This window comes from Peromyscus leucopus, chromosome 5 (assembly GCF_004664715.2).
Source record: "Peromyscus leucopus breed LL Stock chromosome 5, UCI_PerLeu_2.1, whole genome shotgun sequence".
Classification (NCBI taxonomy): Eukaryota; Metazoa; Chordata; class Mammalia; order Rodentia; family Cricetidae; genus Peromyscus; species Peromyscus leucopus.
In genome coordinates this window covers 73689942-73714285 of record NC_051067.1, presented here as the reverse complement: position 1 = coordinate 73714285, position 24344 = coordinate 73689942, and the positions used below count along the sequence as shown (strand labels likewise).

General features: G+C 43.9%; 1 protein-coding gene across 9 annotated transcripts; it reads right to left on the bottom strand.

Moving 5' to 3' along the window:
• Nucleotides 1–15935: 15935 nt before the first annotated feature.
• Thnsl1 (threonine synthase like 1) lies at nucleotides 15936–24308 on the bottom strand. Of its 9 annotated transcripts, none has more exons than XM_037206025.1 (4): nucleotides 23242–24308; nucleotides 21244–21300; nucleotides 20699–20854; nucleotides 15936–19286 (listed from the first exon to the last, which is right to left on the bottom strand). In XM_037206025.1, the coding sequence occupies exon 4, from the start codon at nucleotides 19244–19246 to the stop codon at nucleotides 17003–17005; it is 2244 nt and encodes a 747-aa protein (XP_037061920.1). In that variant the 5' UTR covers nucleotides 19247–19286; nucleotides 20699–20854; nucleotides 21244–21300; nucleotides 23242–24308; the 3' UTR covers nucleotides 15936–17002. The 9 variants fall into 9 exon arrangements, with proteins under 9 accessions (XP_037061920.1, XP_028747837.1, XP_028747838.1 ...); XM_028892004.2 differs by having other exon boundaries at nucleotides 21083–21300; nucleotides 24168–24308; XM_028892005.2 differs by having other exon boundaries at nucleotides 24168–24308.
• Between the last annotated feature and the right edge of the window lie 36 nt (nucleotides 24309–24344).

Here is a 24344-nt window from a genome sequence, read left to right as displayed (position 1 = left end):
TGTGAGTCTCAAGCGGTCACTAGGACCACACCACTCTGCCTTCCACGGCTGCCTTTCCTGCTGACTGCCTTCTGTATCATAAATCAACAGGGACTAGGTGAAAGGTGACCTATTTCAACTTATATGATACAGACAGGTTCAAAAGGCAGCAAGAGCCACGAGGCTTTCTCAAACCAGAAAGGAAACAGGTGACCAAATGGTCCTGGGTGCAAACTACTTCCACCTGAAATGGCACCAAGAAAAGCTTTCCAGCTTGGCATGGTGGTGCACGTCTTTAATCCCAGCACTCGGAAGGCAGAGGCAAGAGGGTCTCTGTTCGAGTTCGTGGACAGCCTGGTCTCCAGCACAGCCAGGATTGTTACACAAAGAAACTCTGTCCCGGGGGTGGGGGGGGGGACGACGAGACGACACATCTTCCTTCCTCTCTATGCCCTTGACTCCATTCCCGGGACCTGATACCACGGAGGCAAAGATAACGGAAGAGAGACTCCTGCTCTGACGTGGGACAGGAAAAGAGACAGGCACTTCTCCAGCAGGGGACGTGTAGGTCTGTTTGTTTACTTGGAGGTGATGTGAGTTACACTGAGGCGAGCAGCTTATCACCAAGCTGCACCCCAGCTTCATATGTCTGTGATGTACGTGCGTGCAATATGCTCATGCACACATGTAAGGTTTGCACTGTGGGGTTTCCAGTGGTCGGAAATAAATGCCCAAGTGTCCATCACCAAGGATTCCACGAGTAGGGCCAGGTGAAGATGTAGGTGGTATTCTGTACCAAGAGGGGAGAAGGAAGGGGTCCAAGTCTGGCTGCGGCCAGCGTCTCCAGCGTCTCGCGTCTCCCGGGGCAGTCCTCTTCCGTGTGTGCTTGGCTGTTACCGATCGATGCCATGTTGCCGGCTCACACAGGGAATCACCGATTTCAGACGCACATTGGCACCTTGGTCTGACTCTCCCGGAGTCTAGGAGTCCAGAACCATCAGGCAGCTCATTTGTTTACTCTCTGCATCGTGTTTCCATAGTGAGCCCCCAGGTTAAACTTGGTAGTCCTAATCTTCCCAAGCTCATGAAGAACAATTAAAAACTTAGGATCTGTGTATGTGTGTGCCACAGGGTTTCTGATTATCTTCTTAGTTCCCGACAGAACACACCTCTGAGCTGTGCAAGCCTTGACTCTCTGTTTTCTCTCACTCTCCCTAACCCCTACTCTACCTCTCTCCGGGCATCCATTCTGAGTTTGGTGTGTATTTTGTGGATGTATATGACTGCACAAGATGTTCATTTGCCCCGGGTGAATAAATTTAAGATTTACATATTGTATCATACCTGTCATTTTTGTTTTTTTTTCACCTTTGTAAATTTATCTTATTTTTGAGACAGGGTCTCAGGTAGCTCAGGTTGGACTGGAACTCCCTTATGTATGTGAAGATGACCTTGAATTTCTGATCTTCCTAGTTCCACTTCCCAAGTGCTGGAATTAGAAGCACGCCCCACCATGCCCAATTTTATGGAGTACTGGGGATCGAACCTAGGACCTTGTGGGTGATAGGCAAGAATTCTACCAACTGAGCTTTAACCCGACCACTCATCTGTCTTTGGTTTCTGTTTTAGTCAAATGCTATTAATTATAGTATCTGTGTCTTCAGGTAGAATTTATTTCCAAGTAAAGTATATCTTCCTGACCTTGGCTGCCCTTGATAGTGAATTTGCTCTGGAGCATGTGACACCTGCCCTGCCCAGATGTGGCTGCCTATCTTCAGCTGAGCGATATTTTAATTCCTCCTGGATTCCTCCCATGATTGGGCCTTTTGTGGCAACTGCCACAGATTCAGGTGCCTGCTCATTGAAAGTTCATCCTCGAGGTGAGTTTTAAGGTCGTAGAGGTTAGTGCCATGCTGTTAGTGCACACAAAATTAAATACTTCTGTACTGTCACCTTACTGCCCACGTAAGGTCACTGCCCCAAATTCCATGACACTAACATTTCAGTAAATCAGACAGTTCTTAACTCTTGCTTTTATTAGAATTCCCAGCATTCCAGTCCTTCCCCTAAAGTAATCTCTGGCCTTCCAGACTTCTCTCCCTCTAAACCACACCCCTTAACAATCTCCTTATCTTCTCACCTGGTTGCAGGGCTGTGACACCAGCTTCCTTTTCCCAGATGGAGACTCACACCTTGTGTCCTCTTCACTAAACCTGGTGATGTCCATCTTCTAGAACCCTTCTAAAATCCCTAGTTAGCCCCCAAATACGAATTCAACAGTACACCCAGCCCGAGACTTGCCACCGGCCCCTGATTTTAGCAATCTGTACAGCTGAGCCTGCAGTGGAACCGTCCCTGTGCGTGTCTTCTCCCTCCCATGGACCTGGGAATCCCTGCGGCAGAGCACAGGCTTTGGTTTCCAGCAGACCTGGGTTCAAATTCTGACTCTTTTTCTCACTCATGGGTGATGTAAACCACCTCACTTACCCGCAGAGCCTTAGATTCCTCGTTTGTGAAGAGAGGACAACACATGTATATCTCGAAGGAGACTAAAGATGGTGCCAGGAATGTACAGCAATGATGCAGGTGGGAACAGCACACATCCTCCCGGCAGCCTTTGTGGGAGTGAGAAGCAGCCACTGCCCAGGAGCTGGCTTCGTGCTCAGCTTAAGTTCCTCTCAGGAAAGGTAGACAGTTGGTGGCGCTCCAGGAACAGCCTGTTAAACGAAAGTGAAAGGCGGCCATCAGAGCGCTGAAGGGGCATGAACGAGCTAGCCTGGTGTCCTTTTTGTCAGCTGTTTCTGATCACCGGTGTTGCTACAGAGTCTCTCATCGTCATTCAGAGCATCCTGCCCTTCCACCGCCAAAGTAGCCACTTCACACTCTCCGTTTGTTTTGTGGTTGCCATGGCTTATTTGTTTGCACATTGCTCCCTGAATTTAGTGTGAAGCTTCGCACCTGTGGAGAAGGGTCATAGACCGTACCCCATGGAAGCAGTATAAACACACTTACCAGAGCATGTCTGAGGAGAGCCTGCTGGCCCTGGAGGTGCGTGCCTTGGCATGGAAGCGAGATGGGCTATGTATGGCAAGGGGGCTCAAAATCAGCATCATGTTTTTTGGAGATTGGCATCTAAGGTAAATATAATGCATTTCTGTTCCCTATCTAACTTCAGCACACAAGAAAAATGGATTTAAAATATCCATGAACATTCATATTTAAATAGAAATGTCACAAGAAGACGTGAACAGAGTGACTTGTGAGGGTTGTCACTCACTCTAGGGATTTGAAAAAGCGGAGAACCAAAGCACTGTGGTAAAAATATTTTAGAAAACCCAATGAGTTTGAAATGGAAAGATTCAGGTGTGAGTTCTGGTCCTTGACTTGATAGCCAGGACACCTCCAGATCTTCAGAACCTGTGTTCTGAATGCCTAAAGCGGAGATAAAGAATCAGCTACCTCATGGGGAAGCAAGGGAATTAGATCCTTGCAAATGGGAAAGCAACATTCAATCTAAAGCGGTTGTTTATCCTCAGCCTTTGAAGAAAGAGTGTGCCTTACATCTGCAATCAGAAAATAGTCCCCGGCTGGGAAATGGTTCAGTGGATAAGGGCACTAGGTTCAAATTTCCAGGACCCATGTAAAAAAAGCTGGGATGTGCCTTTAACTCCAATCCTATGGGGGAAGTGGAGACAGGAATCACTGGGGCTTGCTGGGGGGGGGGGAGACGGGGGGGGGGGCAGGTTCAGGGAGGCAGGGCTGGGGATGAGTGGGGGCATTGGTCAAAGAGAATTAAGATTCAGTTAGACTGGAGAAATAAGGATTTGTTTGTGTGTCTATTACACGGCACAGTGACTAAAGTTAATAATTATGAATGACATGTTTCAAATTGCTAAAAAATACATTTTAAATGTTTTTGCTACACACACACACAAGTTAAGTGTTTGAAGTGATGTATGCGTTAATCATGTTAATTTAATTAATCCTAAAGTATACACATATATTATGATATCACTTTGTACCTTTTAAAGATAATTATATTTATAATTAAATTCTGTCAATATATGTAATTATACACAATTTTAATTTGTCAATTTACAGTAAAAACTTTTAAAACGAAGTTGGTGTCTCACTGAAAATTAGCTTCTATCTTTTCCATTCTTTTGTATAACACCATGACTGGTATATATGTACTCACCAAGTGAGAATTTCTGTGGATTTAGAATATGTTCAATCAACACTGTGTCTTACCATACTAGACAAAGATATTTAATGCTTGCACAAGAAAACATAAAGAGGGCTGGAGAGATGGCTCAATGGTTAAGAGCACTGCTGATCTTCCCAAGGACGGGAGTTCAGATCCCAGCACTCACATGATGGCTAACAACCGTCTGTAAGTCCAGTTCCAGAGGTTCTGATGCCTTCTTCTGGCCCCTGTGGGCACTAGTTGTATGTGGTACCCAAACATGTACAGGCAAAATACTCATATATTTAAAATATAAATGAAAAGTGTAAAAGAAGACATGAAGAAGGAAACTTTCATCAAGCCCAAATGAGACCGGTCACCTTCCGAGTCTTGAGTTAGGTTTGCTTTTCCTTATCAAGCTATTAGACTCGGACAGTCATTTCTCACTGACCAGGATGTTACACAGTAAGACGGCTTTCTAGTCCATGCCTCTGCACACCCCTCCTGGGCAGTCTAAGGAACACTGCTTTCAAACTAATGGCAAACTCACTTTCTGTTCCGTTCCTTTGGGGCTTATATTAGAATTCTGTAATGCAATGTATTTTTTTTTACATTTTTAAAGTAAAACATACTATTATTTTCTAATTTATAGATTATGCATGTTGCAGGTGCAGATGTGTCTGTCTACACCATTGAGTATCCTAACAGTGGACTGCAGAATCATTTCAAAGATCGGGGGAGACACAGGTTCATGGCAAGCCAGGGAAAACAAGCCTCCAAGCCTTCTAGCCTTGTTTGCTTCAGGGGCATGTTGATTTCTCTCCCCCACATTCATGAAAGGACCCAGCACAATTCTGTGGGAATATGGACTTGCACTTTGATCTCAAATATGGAAACATCCATTTTCTCCTAGTAAAGGAAAAGCAAGGGAGAAGATTTACTTCAGAAATCAGAAAACCAGTGAGTCCCTAAAATCATTTGTCCTTTGTTCAAGACTTAGTAGTATGCTCACTTTTACACTTCCGTTTACTTTTCAGCATTGTTAGTATAGACGCTTGTGCATTCCATGCATAAATAAGATGTCTCATGTAGCTAGAGTTTTCCTGCCTTGCCCACAGTCAGGACAAATCTCTATCACCCGCCAGTCCCACAGTCGCTCAGACCCAACCAAGTAAACACAGAGACTTGTATTGCTTATAAACTGTATGGCGTGGCAGGCTTCTTGCTAACTGTTCTTATAGCTTAAATTAATCCATTTCCATAAATCTATACCTTGCCACATGGCTCGTGGTTTACTGGCGCCTTCACATGCTGCTTGTCATGGCAGCGGCTGGCAGTGTCTCCCCTGTCTTCCTGTTCCCTCCTTTCTCCTCTCTGTTAGTCCCACCTATACTTCCTGCCTGGCCACTGACCAATCAGTGTTTTATTTATTGACCAATCAGAGCATTTGACATACAGACCGTCCCACAGCAGTCTCATTTTCTGAGTCTGTTTGTATTAGACATGAGTAAGAATATGTTATCAGTAAACAGTAAGAAGTTTGAACTGAATTAGATTTTTTTTGGTATGGTTGACCAGTACAAAGATAATACTTCAACAAAGATGTTAACTTTAATGATGCCTCCCTGCTGCCCCCCCCCCCCCCACACACACACACTGTAAAATGCATTTCAACCTTTCTCAAACCTAGACTACATTTATATCTTCTGGTAATTTGAAATTTTTACCAGTTCTGTTCTACACTAAATGACTGTTGTATTTCCTGTTTTACTTGGGAAGAGAGTAAAAATGAGAGAGTTCAAGAATCTTTGCCACCTCTTTCTTATTCTGTAGCCCACGGCAGGAGCCTGGCTGTGCTGTCTCTGTGGCTCACAGGAAGTCAGTGTATCAGTAAGCTAACAGAACAGCTCATTGGTCTAATTTCAAAGACACTATTGTCACTATTATTTCCATTCAATAAATTTAAAATTTAAAGTGTTTCATCTCATGTGATTTTAATCTGTTTTTGTTGAGATAGGGTCTCATGTATCCTACCCAGGTTACCACTGAATGCTCTCTGTGGCCAAAGATGGCCTTATGCTTCTGAGCTTCCTGCTTCTGCCTCTCGGGTGCGGGGACTACAGGTGTGTACCACCACACCCAGTTTAAATGATACTGGGGATTGAACCCAGGGTCTCATACATGCCAGGCAAGAGCTCCACTAACTGAGCTACAGTCCCAGCCCTCTTCTTACTTTTTAAACTCTAATTTTAAGTTTTAAGGCATTTCTCCTACAATTACAGATATGGGAAGAGGCTAGCTATTTAGCTGATACTGATTACATATAGACAATTTAAAAATAAACAAATAAAAGATGGTTTGTAAAGGAATATGAAACTCAGAAAAAGGAGCCTAGTAACTTATTATTATTATTATTATTATTATTATTATTATTATTATTATATATTCTAGTAACATCAGGTAGCCTTTCACAAGGACCAGGACCAAGAGAGTATGAGGTCTGAGGGCCATCAAAAAGGATGACCCTTCTTCACTATTTGTCATCTGGAGCTTTCATTTTTAAAAATGTTTATTTCACATGTGTGTGTGTGTGTGTGTGTGTGTGTGTGTGTGTTCCAGTGGTTCTCAGGGATCCAACTCAGATCACAAACAAAGGCACCCAGTACCAGTATCTCACAAAGTGCCGGGATTCTAGCCAACATTTTGGAGGAAAAAAAAGAGAAGAGGTAGAGGGTTAAAAGGCTATAATTTGAAGCTGATATGACTATCTATCTATCTAAAAAACAAAAACGAAAAGTATGAAAGCTTAACAACGGTGATGGATATCAAATTATAATCAACTACGTCTTTGTCTGTGCCACTTATTCTCCATTACAGAACTACTGTGGCCAAGAGACCACTTACAGCAGCACTGAGAACCATGGAACGTCTAGAGATCAGCCTAACCGACAATGTGTGAAAGGCTTCTTCCCCAGCCCACAGTGCTGCGGGACAGCAACGTTTCTCCATGGGGAGAGTAGTCAGTTTCAAGTCTTTGGGGTCATCCTCTCAGAGGGAGCTGCAGGGTTCCAGTCCATTCCTGCCGCTTTGCTTTTAGCCATGAGGAGAGCAGGTCTCTCCCTCTGCCTTTCCCCACAATGTAATACAAGAGACGGAACCAACTGATCATAGTCTGAGCAGGGCAAAACCAAAAGCCCAAAGAGACAGCTCCTCTTGTTGAAGTCGATGACCTCGGGCATTTTATAGAAGTAACAGAGAGCCTGCAGGTACAGTGTCAAGGGAGAAAGTATGACACCGTCGAACTGCCTCTCATGTTATTGGCAACGGTAATTACTACAAAGATATCAATTTTCCTCACATTACTTTGTTTCACACAGAAAAATATTACTAGCTTTTTTTTTAATATATAAAGTAACTAAAATTGACTCTGTAATTTCTATGAAAGTTTTAAGGGCTGTGATTAGTTTAACCTACTTTGAGGCTTCAACTGAAAGCTGGGGGCTTTCCAGGCACTCTCTTCCTTAAGCCCTGGACTTCATAGATTTCTTTTCTTTCATTTTCTCTCCTTTTACTGTGAGTCTGAAAAATCTCTGCTTGGTCTCCAGCTTAGTTTCCAAAATCAGAATGTGTCGAGGGACAACTATGATACGGTGATTGATGCTCTTCGGGGCTCCTCTTGGGCTTTGGTCCAGCAAATCCTCACTGATAGGGTAGTTCAGCCACCACACAGATTGTAACACTTTACCAGATGTCATGGGGAGGGTTGGCTTTTCTAGAAATCCTTTCGTTGTTCTTGACACCATTATGTCATTTTAAGACATCCCCCACATCTCCGGGTATCTGACCCTGGGTTTCACTGTCTCCTTGGCACACCTGATCCGGCACGGCTCTGCTGGCTCCCGTCATTACCGTCCCATGATTCTTAGGGTGACATGGTTTACCTCTTCCAAGATACTTTTCACTCCCTATTTCCACACCTTAGCTGAGAGAATTATTGTTCTCTGATACATTGTTTCACTGGCCTTTTTTCTCCTTCCCATTCGTTTTTTGCCATTTGGTTTTGACCTATGGATCCTTACCCAGATTTCCAAATCCAGTCCCATTGTTATCTCCTGAAACCATGTATACTTTGTTTATCAGGTTTTTCCCAGCACCTAACAAAGTGCCTAGTTCCTTGCTGGTGACTAATAACTACCTTGGAGAATCCCCTGGAGAACGAGCTAAAAGCTCAGCTACAAAGCGCGTGCTTTATGGACAGGGCACTTTCCGAATGATCTACAGTAAACTCTCCCAACAACCTTTTGACTTCATGATCCTCATTTTAGAGAAGAGACATAAGGACATTTCATAATTTATCCTGTTAGTTAGTGTATATTCATTGCTTTCCTTATGGCTGTAACCAAGTACCTGAGGAAAAAAACCAAAGTTGAATGAGGATTTACTTATTTGGCTCCCCTTTAAGAGGTTTTAGTCTACCACAGTGGGGAAGAGCGTGGCAGAGCAGGTCACACCATGGCACTTCAGGAAGCAGGGAAAAAAGGGATGCTGGCTCTCTACTCCCCTTTTCTTCTGTCCTGGGCCCCTGCCCATGAGATGGTGCCTCGTGTCTTCAGGGGCAGACTTCTCTCTCACTCAGTCCTCCACACACATCCAGAGCTTTGCCTCACCCATCTCCTAAGGGACTCTAAACCCAGGCAAGTTAAAAATGATTGCTGAGCCTTTAATCCCAGCACTCGGGAGGCAGAGCCAGGCGGATCTCTGTGAGTTAGAGGCCAGCCTGGGCTACAGAGTGAGTTCCAGGAAAGGCACCAAGCTATAGAGAAACCCTCTCTCGGAAAAAAAAAAAAATGATTTGCTGAGAAAGTTTAGATTTGATTACCACTACTTACATTGCGTGACCCCAACTACCTACAACTCTAGCTGTAGGAGATCAGATGACCTCTTCGGGCCTCCTGGGGTCCTCACACACATGTGTGCATACACACATGGAGACATATGTACACATATGACCAAACAAACAAAAAAATCTAAAACAAGTGGAAAAAAATGTAGTTTGACCTTTACTCAAAATCATGGAGGTGATTAGCTGGGTGTGGTGGCACACACCTTTAATCCCAGCACTTGGGAGGCTAGCCTGGTCTACATAGTGAGTTCTAGGACAGCCAGGGCTATACAAAGAAACCCTGTCTCAAAAAACAAAGCAATATTTTTTTAAAAAGCCATCGAGACAAAGACATACAAAAATTCCTTTACCACTGGAGACCAACATCTAAGCGTGGGTTGGGAAGAGCCCCTTGTGTCTCCCTGATTCCCAGCCTGCCATGTAATCTTAGCCTGATCACACCACTTGAAGTGTCTTGAGGGCGAGGAACAGCCAGCCCTCTGGCTCCCAAACAGAATCGAATCTGGTTTGGCTTCAGTTTGGGCCTCTGCCTGTGTGGGGCTCTCCTTCTCATCAGCAATTTCTGCTTGGTGTCAGGACCCTGACGGGGATTTCAGCTTCTTCTTGGCGTGTTCTTCCTTATGTGGGGCTAGGTCCAGTGGTGGTGTGCCTAGTCTTTCTCATGAGACGCTTAGACTCAGAACTCACTCCCATTCACTTTCTATAAGCTTATATGCCCTTGACGTGATGTGGCATCTGCAAGCAGGATGGAGATGGGCTCTAACAGGCCTCCTCTGGCTGCCTCTAAAACCACAGCCATTTTTATCTCCGTGTTTATTTTCCCACTTTCCAATTAAAAGTTTCCAGTATACGCTCTCGACTCTTTTCTTGCTAATATTGCTTGACTGACTTCCACCCCATGACCTGTGGTTTCGTGGGAGAGCCAGATGTAGCTGTGGGACTTCCCTAATTGTTCCCACAGAAGATTTGCAGGGGAATTGTGGGGATGCTATTTGCACTAACAGTATTATACAATTTCTGTTGTGTGGAGTTGGGGTGCGGGAGGTGCAAGGTCTTGACCTTGAAGAATACTTCAGAAATTATATGTAAGGCAATCCAGAGATAAAAGGCAGAAACTATAACAAATACTGTGGCCAGGGGAATATTCTATGGGGCATGAAGCAATTAAATACGGCCTAACCAACCCCATCCTGTGTGCTTTCCTCTGTGCTTTGTATACGTGTTAGGGAAGCTGCAGAAACCATAAATACTTGCTCTCACTGCTACTTTTTAGGTGCCCAAACCAACAACTACCATAAAATGAAAGAAGAAAGTAGTCCTTAAGATTGCCAAAGAGTGGGACCGGAGAGATGGCTCAGTGGTTAAAAGCACTTACTGCTCTTGTAAAGGATCCAGGGTCAATTCCCAACACCCACATGGTGACTTACAACTGTCTATACTTCAGTTTCAGTTCCAGGGGGTCCACAGGCATACTTGTGGTACACACACACACACACACACACACACACACACATTTGTGTATAAAAAAAACTACTTAAAAAAAGAGATTGCTGTTCAAGAAATGGAAAAGTTAAAACCCAAACCTGAAGTTCAAGATCTTTCTTCCCTTTTATAACCAGAAAGTTCTAGAACAGGCAAGTTCATCTCTGAATTAAGGGACTTATTCGGACCCTTGCTTTTCTTCTCACTGTTGGTGCCTCTACTAACGGCAGAGGAATGGGCATGGGGAGATGTCTCGTTGATTGTCAATACTGCTTTGAAAGGACAGAGGAATGAATCAGGTTGGAAGGCTGTTAGGCCCACTACCCCACTTGTTACCACTGCACAAAGCTTTGCCAGGGAAGAAATCTCCCGTCAAAATAAGGTATGAGAGTATTTCATTATGCAGTCTTTCCCCACCCAAAACACTTGTGCTCATAAACTTTTAACATAACTTTTAAAAAAGGACTACAGTATTCAACTTAAACTCCTCCAGTTACACCACATAGCTTTCAGAAATGTTTAAACCCGTGAATCTTGCCTGGCGTTTTAGCTTCATCTTCAAAGCCTCAGACACCCTTTGCTTCAAACTGAACACTGCACACCACGTTCTGGGCCATCATCCCGCCAGCCCTGTTTGCTTATTTAACTTCCACTTAAATTTTAAACTTTGGATTCCATGTATGTCGTCATGTCCTCTAGAACATTCATTTTATAGTTTTTATGTGTGTTTTGCCTGTATGTATGTCTGTGCCTCATGCACCTGCCTGCATTAGCAGGGAGAGAGGATCGCAACCCCTGGAACTGGAGATACAGATGCCATGTGGGGTGCTGGCAATCAAGCCTGGGTCCTTTGGAAGAGCAGCCAGTGCTCTTAACAGCTGAGCCATCTCTCCAGCCCCCAGACTCACAAATTAAAGACAGCTAACAACCAAAAGCCACCTTCTGCAGGAAGCAACCCTCTTTCTTTGGTGGTTCTCTTTCCTGTTACACTTGTTACTTTTTTTTTTTTTTAAGTGAGAAGTTTGTTTTTGAAGGAGTCTGTTTTTAAAGTAAAAATATCGAAGGGATAAAGCTAATGACTTTAATAGTTTATAGAGTATATATGTAGCCCAAAAATGATTATTGCATATGTAGATTTTATTCATGTTACTAGATGGAAACAAAAATAGTATTACTTTATATGGGCTTGATGTCAACATAAAAAGCTATTTTTGTTAGGGTGACAAGTAGTCTGAATTATAAAATAAGTGTGTCAGTGGATTTAGGGCAGCACTACACCATCCATGATTTTTCAGTGGGTAATTATTAAACTATAAAACATCATACAGTACTATTTTATTTTGATTTAATCATTTTATAATTTCTAAAATGTACAATCAAAAATCTTACTTGCAGCCCATTGGTGCTGGCACATGCCTTTAATCCCAGCACTGGGGAGGCAGAGGTAGGTGGATCTCTACATTCAAGGCCAGCCTGGTCTATAGAGTGAGTTCCAGAACAGCCAGGACTACACAGAGAAACCCTGTCTCGAAAAGCAAAACAAAACAAAAATCTTATTTGCTTCTCAAAGTCTTATAAATTCACTGTAGCCATGATATTGTAAAATAATTTTATGTACACATTCTTATTGTAATGTCAAGATATAACACAGTATTAGAATTCTACAAAATGATATATTCATTGGATACAAGAATTTATTTTACACTAAGAAAAGTCAATGAGCCATAGCTTAATTCATCTGGCTGTGATATTTTTTTGTGTCCAAGCAAAATAAATAAATGATACAGTATGATTTCATTTACATAAAAGTTGATGAAGTTCAAAAATAAACAAAGCAAAACTATATATAAAAAAAGGAACTGAGTTTAAACATAAAATGTGGGGTAGTTACTTCTTGGAGGAAGAATAAATGCTAAGAAGTGGCACAGGGGAAAATGTCTGTGTGGCATTCTGCTCTTCATTCCAGAGACTCAAGTACCTCAGTATTTACTACCCACTTTATACCACACTGCACAGTGGAGTGCCCACCCTAGCCACACTGCACAGTGGAGTACCCACCCTACACCACACTGCACAGTGGAGTGCCCACCCTACACCACACTGCACAGTGGAGTACCCACCCTACACCACACTCTACAGTGGAGTGCCCACCCTACACCACACTCTACAGTGGAGTGCCCACCCTACACCACGCTGCACAGTGGAGTGCCCACCCTACACCACGCTGCACAGTGGAGTGCCCACCCTACACCACACTCTACAGTGGAGTGCCCACCCTACACCACGCTCTACAGTGGAGTGCCCACCCTACACCACGCTGCACAGTGGAGTGCCCACCCTACACCACACTGCACAGTGGAGTACCCACCCTACACCACACTGCACAGTGGAGTGCCCACCCTACATCATGCTGCACAGTGGAGTACCCACCCTATACCACACTGCACAGTGGAGTGCCCACCCTATACCACACTGCACAGTGGAGTACCCACCCTACACCACACTGCACAGTGGAGTGCCCACCCTACACCACACTGCACAGTAGAGTACCCACCTTGTACCACACTGTACAGTGGAGTACCCACACTACACTACACTGTACAGTGGAGTGTCCACCCTACACCACACTGCACAGTGGAATACCCACCCTACACCACACTGCACAGTGGAATACCCACCCTACACCACACTGCACAGTGGAATACCCACCCTACACCACACTGCACAGTGGAGTGCCCACACTACACCACACTGCACAATGGAGTGCCCACCCTACACCACACTTTACAGTGGAGTGCCCACCCTATGCCACACTGCACAGTAGAGTACCCACCTTGTACCACACTGTACAGTGGAGTACCCACACTACACTACACTGTACAGTGGAGTGTCCACCCTACACCACGCTGCACAGTGGAGTACCCACCCTACACCACACTGCACAGTGGAATACCCACCCTACACCACACCTCACAGTGGAATACCCACCCTACACCACACTGCACAGTGGAATACCCACCCTACACCACACTGCACAGTGGAGTACCCACCTTGCACCACACTGTACAGTGGAATATCTACCCTACACCACACTGCACAGTGGAGTACCCACCCTATACCACACTGCACAGTGGAGTACCCACCCTACACCACGCTGCACAGTGGAGTACCCACCCTACACCACACTGCACAGTGGAGTGCCCACCCTACACCACACTCTACAGTGGAGTGCCCACCCTACACCACGCTGCACAGTGGAGTACCCACCCTATACCACACTGCACAGTGGAGTGCCCACCCTACACCACACTCTACAGTGGAGTGCCCACCCTACACCACGCTGCACAGTGGAGTACCCACACTACACCACACTGCACAGTGGAGTACCCACCTTGCACCACACTGTACAGTAGAGTACCCACCCTACACCACACTGCACAGTGTAATATCTACCCTACACCACACTGCACAGTGGAGTGCCCACCCTACACCACGCTGCACAGTGGAGTACCCACCCTATACCACACTGCACAGTGGAGTGCCCACCCTATACCACACTGTACAGTGGAGTGCCCACCCTATACCACACTGCACAGTGGAGTGCCCACCCTATACCACACTGCACAGTGGAGTGCCCACCCTATACCACACTGCACAGTGGAGTGCCCACCCTATACCACACTGCACAGTGGAGTGCCCACCCTATACCACACTGCACAGTGGAGTGCCCACCCTACACCACACTGCACAGTGGAGTGCCCACCCTACACCACACTGCACAGTGGAGTACCCACCCTACACCACACTGCACAGTGGAATACCCACCCTACACCACGCTGCACAGTGGAATACCCACCCTACACCACACTGTACAGTGGAATATCTACCCTACACCACACTGCACAGTGGAATATCTACCCTACACCACACTGCACAGTGGAGTGCCCACCCTACACCACACTGCACAGTGGAGTACCCACCCTACACCACACTGCACAGTGGAGTACCCACCCTACACCACACTGTACAGTGGACATGAGAAAATGGGATCATACAGCCTTTGGCAGCACTAAATCTTGCTTAGAACGTGCAGAAATGTAGATGGGAAGAAGTATGGGTGCTTGGAGAGGTTTTGTATGAATGCTTAACTATGAAAAGAGCATCTAATTGCCCCAGGAAGTCAAACTCCCTTGGAGATGTTGAAGAAACAGGAGAGGAAGGGAGCAAGATATTAGAATGAAGCACATTATCAGAACTGATGGAAACTGGACACAAGGCTCATCTGGACACTAGCCCTTGAAAGGAGGACTGCCACCTAAATTGCCCAGGAGGAGAGTGAGCGAACACTGCTGCTCATCTCCCTCTACAAGAGGGAGCTGAAGCTGGGCATGGCAGGGCATGCCTTTAGTCCCAGCACTTGGGAGGCAGAGGCAGGTGGATCTCTGTGAGTTTGTGGCCAGCCTGGTCTGCAGAGTGCATTCCAGGACAGCCAGTGCTACATAGTGAGACCCTGTCTCAAAACAAACAAAAAAAGAGGAGCTGAGGGATGATGGCGAACCAAAGGCCACATAAAGACACCAGATAACCATTTAGACACCAACAGAACCGAGAGTAAATTAGGCAGACACAGAATTTTCTCTCTGCTGCCTGACTTCCAAAAACTATCCTTCAGGACTCCATCTGCTATGGAACCTTGGTTACCTCATAGCAATATTTTCCTCTTGTTAGCTCACTTACTTATTCAAAGACTGAGTCTCACTATGTAGCACAGGCTGGTCTCAAGCTCGCAATCCTCCTGCCTCAGCTTCCCTGGTGCTGGAACCACAGGTGTGTGCCACCACACCTCATTCCTTTTTGTGTTCAATTCTACCCCACCTGGCTGTATCATTTGCTTTCCACTTCTTCACACACTATTTTGCAGAAGTTATTTTGTGTTGTACATCACTTAGCCTTCATGTGTTCTTCCATTAGTTGTTGAGTCCAAAAATCAAGTATTTTAACGTTATCCCATTATTTTTGAGAATGCATTACCATGCACATAGCAGCATTAGGATAATTTTTTAAGTATATCCACTGAAGTAAATATTCTGAAATGATAAACTGTATACACAAATACCCACAGAGCTTTGAGTCTCCATTATAAACAGCTTCAGGATTTTCATTTCTGGCTTCCCCCCACCCTACCCCTTTTCAGACAGGAGCTCATGTATCCCAGGCTGGCCTCAAACTATGTAGTTAAACATGGCTTTTAAGTCCTGCCTCCACCTTCCTGTGTGCTGAGGATGAAACCCAGGGTTTTGTGCATGCTAGGTAAACACTGTACTGGGATATTCCCAGCCTCCACTACAGGCTTTAGAACTCCATTTTAAAAGCCAAAGCCAGAGATTTGATGATAATACGTAATTGGTTTAATTTCAAACTTGTAAAACAAATTGCTCCTTACCCATGAAAACTATTAATCTTTTTTATCATTTTAATTTTTAATATAACATCTCTGTAAGGTAACTAGAAGCAGAATGTCATCAGCAAAGACCCAGTCTGTGAGGAATGCCATCTTGTGGTGGAGAGCAGCCCACTGCACTTCAGGTCGGTGACAACCTTAGTTCCAGAAAGTAAAATATTGAGGAAATACACACACAGGTCACAGTTAATTTCACTGCCACTACACAGTGACAGACATTATGCATTTGCATCCATTTGTATGGATTTAGGTGTCCAAAAATGTTCATTAAAACTGAGACAAATAGAAACAGACTTCAAATAATACAGAAGGTGGCTGTCTATAATTATACTTTTATTAAAACTTTTAGACATTACTGATTTGGGAACACCTTCCTCTTGAAGTAGTTTTTTTTATTTCTGTGTTCACTATTTCTGTTGACTGCTACACGCTAGAGTTAAATGTTGGCTGGCTTTTCAAACTTCACCGGCCTAACTGCAAACTTTCTAAGAGCAGTGAATGGTCTGGGAAATATGTAAGCAACTGCTGTCCAAAAATGGAGTTTGAACGGGTTACAAAAACGATGACTCTAACCTTAGTGAACTTCCTGCTTCTCTGTGAGTTAACTATCTCAAGCAGCAAACTGTTTGAAGAATAAACAGTAAATGGATGGGTACAGATGCAGTACTTAACTGTGCTTAAATATTTTTAAATGCCAAGCTAAACACCAGATACTTTGTTCCTCTCAGAAGTAGGGGTGAAGGGGAAACTGCCATAGCCCCCATGAGCAGAGACGGAACCCTGACAGCACAAGGTTCCGGGGACGCTGCTGGCATCTGTCTCTTCCGGAGGACCTGAGGAGGTACACCGCAGGTGTATCGGTCAGTCCCGGGGATCAGGATACGGGATTTCCAGCAGATGCACACATAAACATTTACACAAAACAAAACGCTATTGTAGTCCACATTGACTCTTGGGATTTATTTTTGCTTCTTACCAAGATAAAAATCCTCTACTCGGACTGCCTTAAGAACCGATTTTGGATCAGCTTCTCCACGTGACTCTTGAGGACACCGACATCCGCTGCACACACCTGGTAGTCCACCTTCCCTTCCTGCTTCATCCTCTCTAGTAAAGCCTCGTGAGGGGGCGGCAATGCGTTGTAGGAGCCCAGCAAGTAAAGCTGGCTTGACGACGTCTGGTTGAGTTCGTCAATCTTCAGGGCCTGCATGACAGCGGGTGCAAACTTGGAGTAGTGGGCTATGGATGAGATGATCACTGGGCAGGATTTGTCTTGTGTCCTGTCTGCAACCACTTTTGCAACCGCGGTGTGGGGGTCTAGAATGTACCCCGACGTGTTGTAGGTGGTGCTGATGGCTTCGAGGCACTCTCCCTCAGAACACCAGTCTGCAACCAAGTCCTCCTGCAGCTTCTCCACCAGCATCCTCTCTACTTGGAAGTGGAGCTGACTCTCGAGCTGGCTAAACAAATCCGCCATTAACTGCCCGTCTTTGTTAGCCATCAGGTATAAGTGCCGCTCCAGGTTTGAGGGTTTGAGAATATCTATTGATGGTGAAAAGGTCTGTGCTAACTTCCTATCCCTTAGGTCGTAGTGTCCAGTTTTTATGAAATCAGTCAAAACATGGTTCTGATTAGAGGCACAGATGAACTTTCGAATAGGGATGCCCATCATCTTGGCATACACTGCTGCCAATACGTTGCCAAAGTTTCCTGTGGGAATACAGACGTCTACTGGGCTCCCAAAGGAAATGAACCCTTGGCTCACAAGATCAAGATAGGCAGATGCGTGATACACTACCTGGGGAAGCAGTCGAGCCCAATTTATAGAATTGGCTGAACTTAGGATTGTCCCATATTCCACAATCAGAAAGCCAGTGAAATCAGAATCATTAAATATTTGCTTTACAGCTGTCTGGCAAAAATCGAAATCTGACCTGACACCTATCGCCCATCCATTTTCTCTCTGACTGCCAACTATCTGTGCCTTCTGAAACTCACTAACTCCATTCTCTGGAAAAAATGTGACCACAGCTATTCTTTGCTTGTCGTTTTCATTAAGGTGGCTAAAACCATTTAAGACTGCGCTCCCGGTGTCTCCAGAAGTAGCTACAAGCAACACGTAATTGCAGCTTGATGGGATACAGTAAGCAAAAATATGAGGCATGAGCTGTAAAGACAGATCTTTAAAGGAGCCCGTCGGCCCGTAGAACAACTCCAGGATGAACTGGTTGCCTGAAAGGTGCCTGACGGGGGCAATTTTGGAGCAGGCAAAGTTGTCCTCATAAGCAGTTTCAATCATTTCTCCTAGTTTGGTGGCAGGTATGTCTGCAGGGTGAATACACCTTTCCAAAAGTATCTGTGCTCTTTCTATATAGGTTGCTCCGATTAGGCTTTTCCACTCCCCAGAGCTTAATTTTGGAAACTCCTTCTCAGGAACAAAGAGTCCACCGTCGGAAGCCAGCCCCTCAATCACTGCCTCGCTGAAGTATTTTGGTGGGAACTTCTTGTCCTGGTCTTTAAGGCAAACGTGCCTTGTTGAAATGAACGTCTCTGAGTCCACGTCTTGGTATCTCCTCACAGCCTCCAGCACTTTGTCCGCGACCTCCTCAGCGGGAGCCCCGCTCTCACAGAAGACTCGAGTATCGAACCACTTCTTATAGTAGAGTCTTTGGTGCCTCAGTAAGTCTCTCATGGATCTTCCAGAGTCCTGACCGACAATCCTACCAATTTTCATTGACTTCAGACGACTAATTATATCTACTAGAGGCACATCCAGGTATACAACGATTCCGTTTTTCTTCAGATGCCACATGCTGGCATCGTGCATGGGATTGGACCTACTGAGGGAAATCACACTTCCAGATGCAGACAGGTTCAACACGGCTTTTCCTTCCTCTTCTAAAAATCGCTCATGACCAACATCCTGCAGTTTTTCAGAAGCGCTCATGTTCCAGGTTTTCTCAAGGATATCATCATCCACATCGATGACACAACAGCCTAGTTTGTGACCTAGTATTCTGCCCACTGTTGTTTTCCCTGCACCAGGAGCCCCCATCAGGATAATATTTTTGTCTCCAAGAAGAGCGTGGGTTGAGTGCCATGACTTTCCTGGTTCTGGATGTGCAGAGGCTCGCGAAAGCAGGAGTTGTGTGCGAGTCCGCACTTGAACCGGTACACTGGAAAAACACTTCTGCGTGATCTGTTTCAGATGTCGACATCTGGTGAAGTTCAGCATTGCACTTTTCTGCCCAAGCCAAACTATGGTTGGCTTTAGTCTTTTTCAAGACATTAAAAAAAAAAAAAAAAAAGACATTTGGTTACTTATTTGACAAATGGTTAAAATCCTGATAGGACTGACTATATCCATGCCCTCAACACATAAGATGTTCAAAATACTTCAAATTAATGAGACACTTAGAAAGTATTATAATAGACACATTGTATACTAACTATCCTTCTTCATAAACTGTTATAATTATGATATATTAATTACACGAAGCAACGAGCTTCACTGGGCCGCTTCCATCATGCTTTTATCAAGCTCTGATGACCCATTCTCCACCCCTTCCCATGCCCTTCCACCCCCTTCTCTTCCATCCCTCCCTCCCAGTCCCTCTTCTATTATTATGTCTATTTGGCTGTCTGAGAAAAAACACATAGTATTTTTGTTAATATCTTTTCAAATTTGAAGATACCAATAAAACAAAACTTAAAAAAAATGTGTATGACTCCTAGTATTACAAAAAGCAAATATTAAGAGCAGAAATCTTATTCAAAAAATATCATATCACAGAGTCTTTAAAAAAAACACAGTAAGTCCTGTTAGTCTCTGTCTTTCCTGTAGGAACACTGTTGCAAATACTGGGTCATGATTTATTGGCTTATAACACATACAGAGAATATGTGGAGTTGTAGTAATAATTACTTGCAATTCATAAAAGCTGAGCCACACTATTAATATTCAACTTATCTTTATGATCATGTTGATAGACTATCATTATTTATTAATTTCTCATACAAGCCATAACAGGAAACTAGAATAAACAAGTACACTTGCCTATAAGAAGCATAAACAATTTTCTAAACTGCAAGTCTAAGTGTGCCCTTCTTTCCTATGTGCCTTTAACCTGCAAACTGTGGAGGCTCGTGTTGACATATTTTCATATTTGATGCCTTTAAAAGGCCATAGTGAAATGGATAATTAATAAAGATTAATTAATGAGGTCTTCATTTATGTTCCTATATGCATCATTAATGGTGGGACTTAATTCTAGACTTCAGAGAAATAAAGAAATTCAGGAAGGTACTCAGTGATAAAAAGAAAACCTTTTTTGGCATATGGAGATAATCTACAATTGTCCATACCAATCTAGGCCTTGTCTTTGGAAATGTACTCATCCTTAAAACAAAACATGCCAGATATCAAACATTTTGTAATAATAAAATTCAATTTATCATAACTTGCAATATTTCTCAAATTGACTGAGGTAACTTCAAAGGCACGAAGTTGGAGCTTTTTACATGCTCCCTGACAGAACTACTTTGCAGCTAAGCTATATCAAATATTAAGTGGCTATTTAATTATAAAAAGTTTCCAACAGTACATTGCTATTGATACTACCTAAAGTCTGTTCTGCAATAAAATCTTTGGACCATTTTTAAAAAGCTAACTCTGAATTTTACTTACAAGCACTTTGACCTATCAAGAGAAAGAATTCATTTCCTTATTTGGTTTGTATGGTGTTGTGTTTGACTCCACTGAAGCACACACACAAACTGACAGGAACCACAAATGAAGAGTCTATTAAGTTTGAGCCAAAGCTGATCTTGGCAAAAGTAGGGTCTACAATGCAAAAGAACTTCAAGTTAATCAGAACTTTATACAGTATCATAAAATTTCATGCATAAATATTTCAAAATGGCACCTGAACTTTGTAAATCACAAGACAATTATGTTTTTCATGTTTCTAAAATCTATTATTGAATGATTAAAATATTGGGCTTTTCTTTATTGCAACATTTATAGTAGAACAGCCAAGAATTTTGCTAACAGTAACAAAGGTATTTTTACCATCAAGCAATAAAAGACAACATAACCAGGACTGGAAAGGTGGCTCGGAAGTTAAGAGCATGTGTTCTTGCAGAGGACCAGGATTTGGTTTCCAGCAGCCACACAGCAGCTCACAACCATCTGTAGCTCTAACTTCAGGGGATCTGGTACCCTCTTCTCACCTCTATGGGCACCAGTCAGGCACATGATACACAGATATCTGTGTGAGCACAACACTCCTACACACAAAATAAAATAAATTTAAATTAAAAGACAACATAACCAAATAGTAACAGTTGCAAAATCTTCCACAGTGACATCTCATTTTAATCATTTAATTGTATGTTTAATGAGGGGCAGATCAGAACTAAAAGCTATAAAATGAGGACCTAAATTGTTCTTTCAGATTTTCTTACCCATCCAAGTTACCATGAAAAGCCTGTAAGCACCTGCCACCCACATACACATCTTAGCTAATGAAATAGGTCTGTGATAAATGCAAAGCATACATTCTGGTGACCAGCACAAAAATATTAATATTAATCATTGCCAGTCAATGACAAATATCAAAGAATCTATAGACCAAATTGAATTCTCCAGGGATAAGGCTAAGCATCATTTATAAATTTTCAGAGAAAACAGTGGTGCTTACCCCAAATTAAAAAAATTTTGCTATGCAGTCTGATATACTCTCTGGAATAAAGCAAAGCCTAGGGAAAATTCTGACTTAAATCACTCAACAATTTGTAAAACTATACTCTGGTACTGTGTGTTTCTGCTACCTGTTTTTAAGGACACTGTGCAGAACAGCATAATTAACCTTCTATTTATGCACAGGTAACACTCTTAGGTACACACATGCATCAAATACACACACACACACACACACACACACACACACACACACACACACACACACACACACACACACGCACCCCTGGAAGGACTGTGTAATACCTGAGTAGCTGGTTTGTTTTTATTGCTTGCATGGACAATGACTCTTTCATGTTTGACTCAACTTTATATTGCTTGCTTGATGTCTATTCCATAAAGAGCAGACAGTGGAAAAGCAAACACCATGCACATTAACTTTATGTCTCCAGTCTTCTTTGGCCTTACCTCCCCCGCGCTCTCATTTCAACTTTCTCTCACTTCCTCTTTACAAACGACATTGGGAGAGCCGAATAAAAACAAGGCTACGATGGAGTTCAATTTCTAAGTTCTGCTTCACTGTCATTTCACAGCAAAGGTCCCCGTGAGACTGGCAGAAGGCGGACAAGTGCTGTGACAAGTGACAAGTGACACAGTACCCTTCCTGAAGAAAAATTCTGTCTTCAACTACATCCTAAACTTTGCTTTGTAATATTGAGCCATAAAAATAACTTTGGAGCCTCTCTGCCCAAGTCTAAAGGACCAAAGAGGATGGAATGACTCCCCACTGTTGCTCATCTAACTGATCTGAGTCTACACTACAGTTGCTTCGCATTCAGGTGGTTAGGCTCTATAATGCCGTCGCTAGCCCTGAACTGGTGAGCAAGGCCACTAATCGCTCTTAGGCGAAGTGCTGGGTTGGGTTCCTATGAATCTCCAATCCTTTTTCCCATGAATGAATATATTAGCGCTACTCCATATGCCTATCTGTGCCGTGACATTACGTACACAGCTCATTAATTCCTGTGAACTAAGCCTGCAGCACTCCAACTCATACCTGGATGAGTTAGCTCATCTTAACATACCTGTTTTCTCTGTAAAACTCAACACTTGGAACTACTATAGAGGACTTGGGTGCTCAGTCTAGGAACCTGTTCGAGTGGTCACTGAAACCACAAGAATGCAAAACACGTGGCAGTGAACAAAATATAAAAAGGGTTTCTGTTACTGAAACCCCAGACAAGTCAACAAACACCTTGCTTGATTTCCGCTGAGAATGTACACATACCACACTTCAAAATTTTCACTGCCATGTGCACGTCCACGAATAACTAAAAGTGTGCGGCCAGGTATTGATTTGGGAGATTATGAAAAAAAAAAAAGTGAGCAAACAAGACATTAACATACAGAATCCATGAATAATGTGGGTTAACTTTGTCGTTTCCCTTTATTGAAAGCTGCACTTACATCTTTTTTCATATATAGATCCCTTCCATTTAGAATATGTATAAGCCACTGGCCTAACATACCTGAATCCCTGGGTTCAATCCTTAGGTCAGGAAGGCATATATGTCTTGACTAATGACTATCAAGTTGGTTAATACTGTTGTCATTCTATGAATTCATAATTCAAACTTTAGCATGCACAGGAGCAGATTCCCCCAGAGAAATTTTTCTCTATCCATGTTAAACAAAAAGAAAACGAGCAACCATTTTTTTTCCCAAGGCAAAAATGGGTAATCTCTGTTTACACCTAAATTTATATAAAAGTTTTCCTGAAAAACTCAATGTGATGTGAAATAAGGAGAACCATGCCCCAAAAGATCATTCATCTGAATTACGGGCTGCCCAGAAAAATTAAATTCTACCAAATCGAAAAACAGAAAATTAAATTTATTCTTTATTCTTACAGAATAAAATTTAGCAAGAGCCTCAAGTTAGGATTTGCATTGAGCGAAGCCTTCCAAGTAGGAACCGAAAAGCTCACTAAGCCACCAGGCCATTTAACCCATCCACCAGGCAGTCAGAACTGCAGAAGTGATGCGCTGGACTTCCCGGATGGACACCTCCTCAAGAGGATTCAGAGACAGGGATTTTCCCTCCCAAATCAGTGTGTGACTGGGGTCAAGGCTTCCAAATGAGCTTGCAGTTACACGTGCATAAGCATGAACGGAAGAGCAAATGGCTTAAAACGGAATAAAAGCACTTCTCAGAGAGAAAAAAAAAATGTCAAAAAGGGATCAGGGGGCTGAAACCTGGGCAAAACCGGAGGCCCTCTTCTAAAAGCTGGTCCACTCGCTCCCGCGCCTGCGCTCCCGAGACATAGAGGCGCGCAGGGCGGGCCGCGGGGACCGGTGCGACAGGTGGATGGCCTCGCGGGGCCGATCGGGCGCGACGGAAGGAAGGATACGAGGGCAACGCCCGCTAGCCTTTCTTTCCTCCTCCATTAACTCACCAAGTAAACCACCCAGAGAAGACCAGGGAGAGGAAAAGGAAAGGAAAGCAGCTTCGGCACCGCCAAAGCAGCCTCAGCCGGCACGCCCGCCCCAGAGCCGCTGCTGCTGCGCTTGCGCCGATTGCGCTGCGCCGCTAGGCCGGCCACGTGACCGATTCGCCCCGCCCACTGACCCGC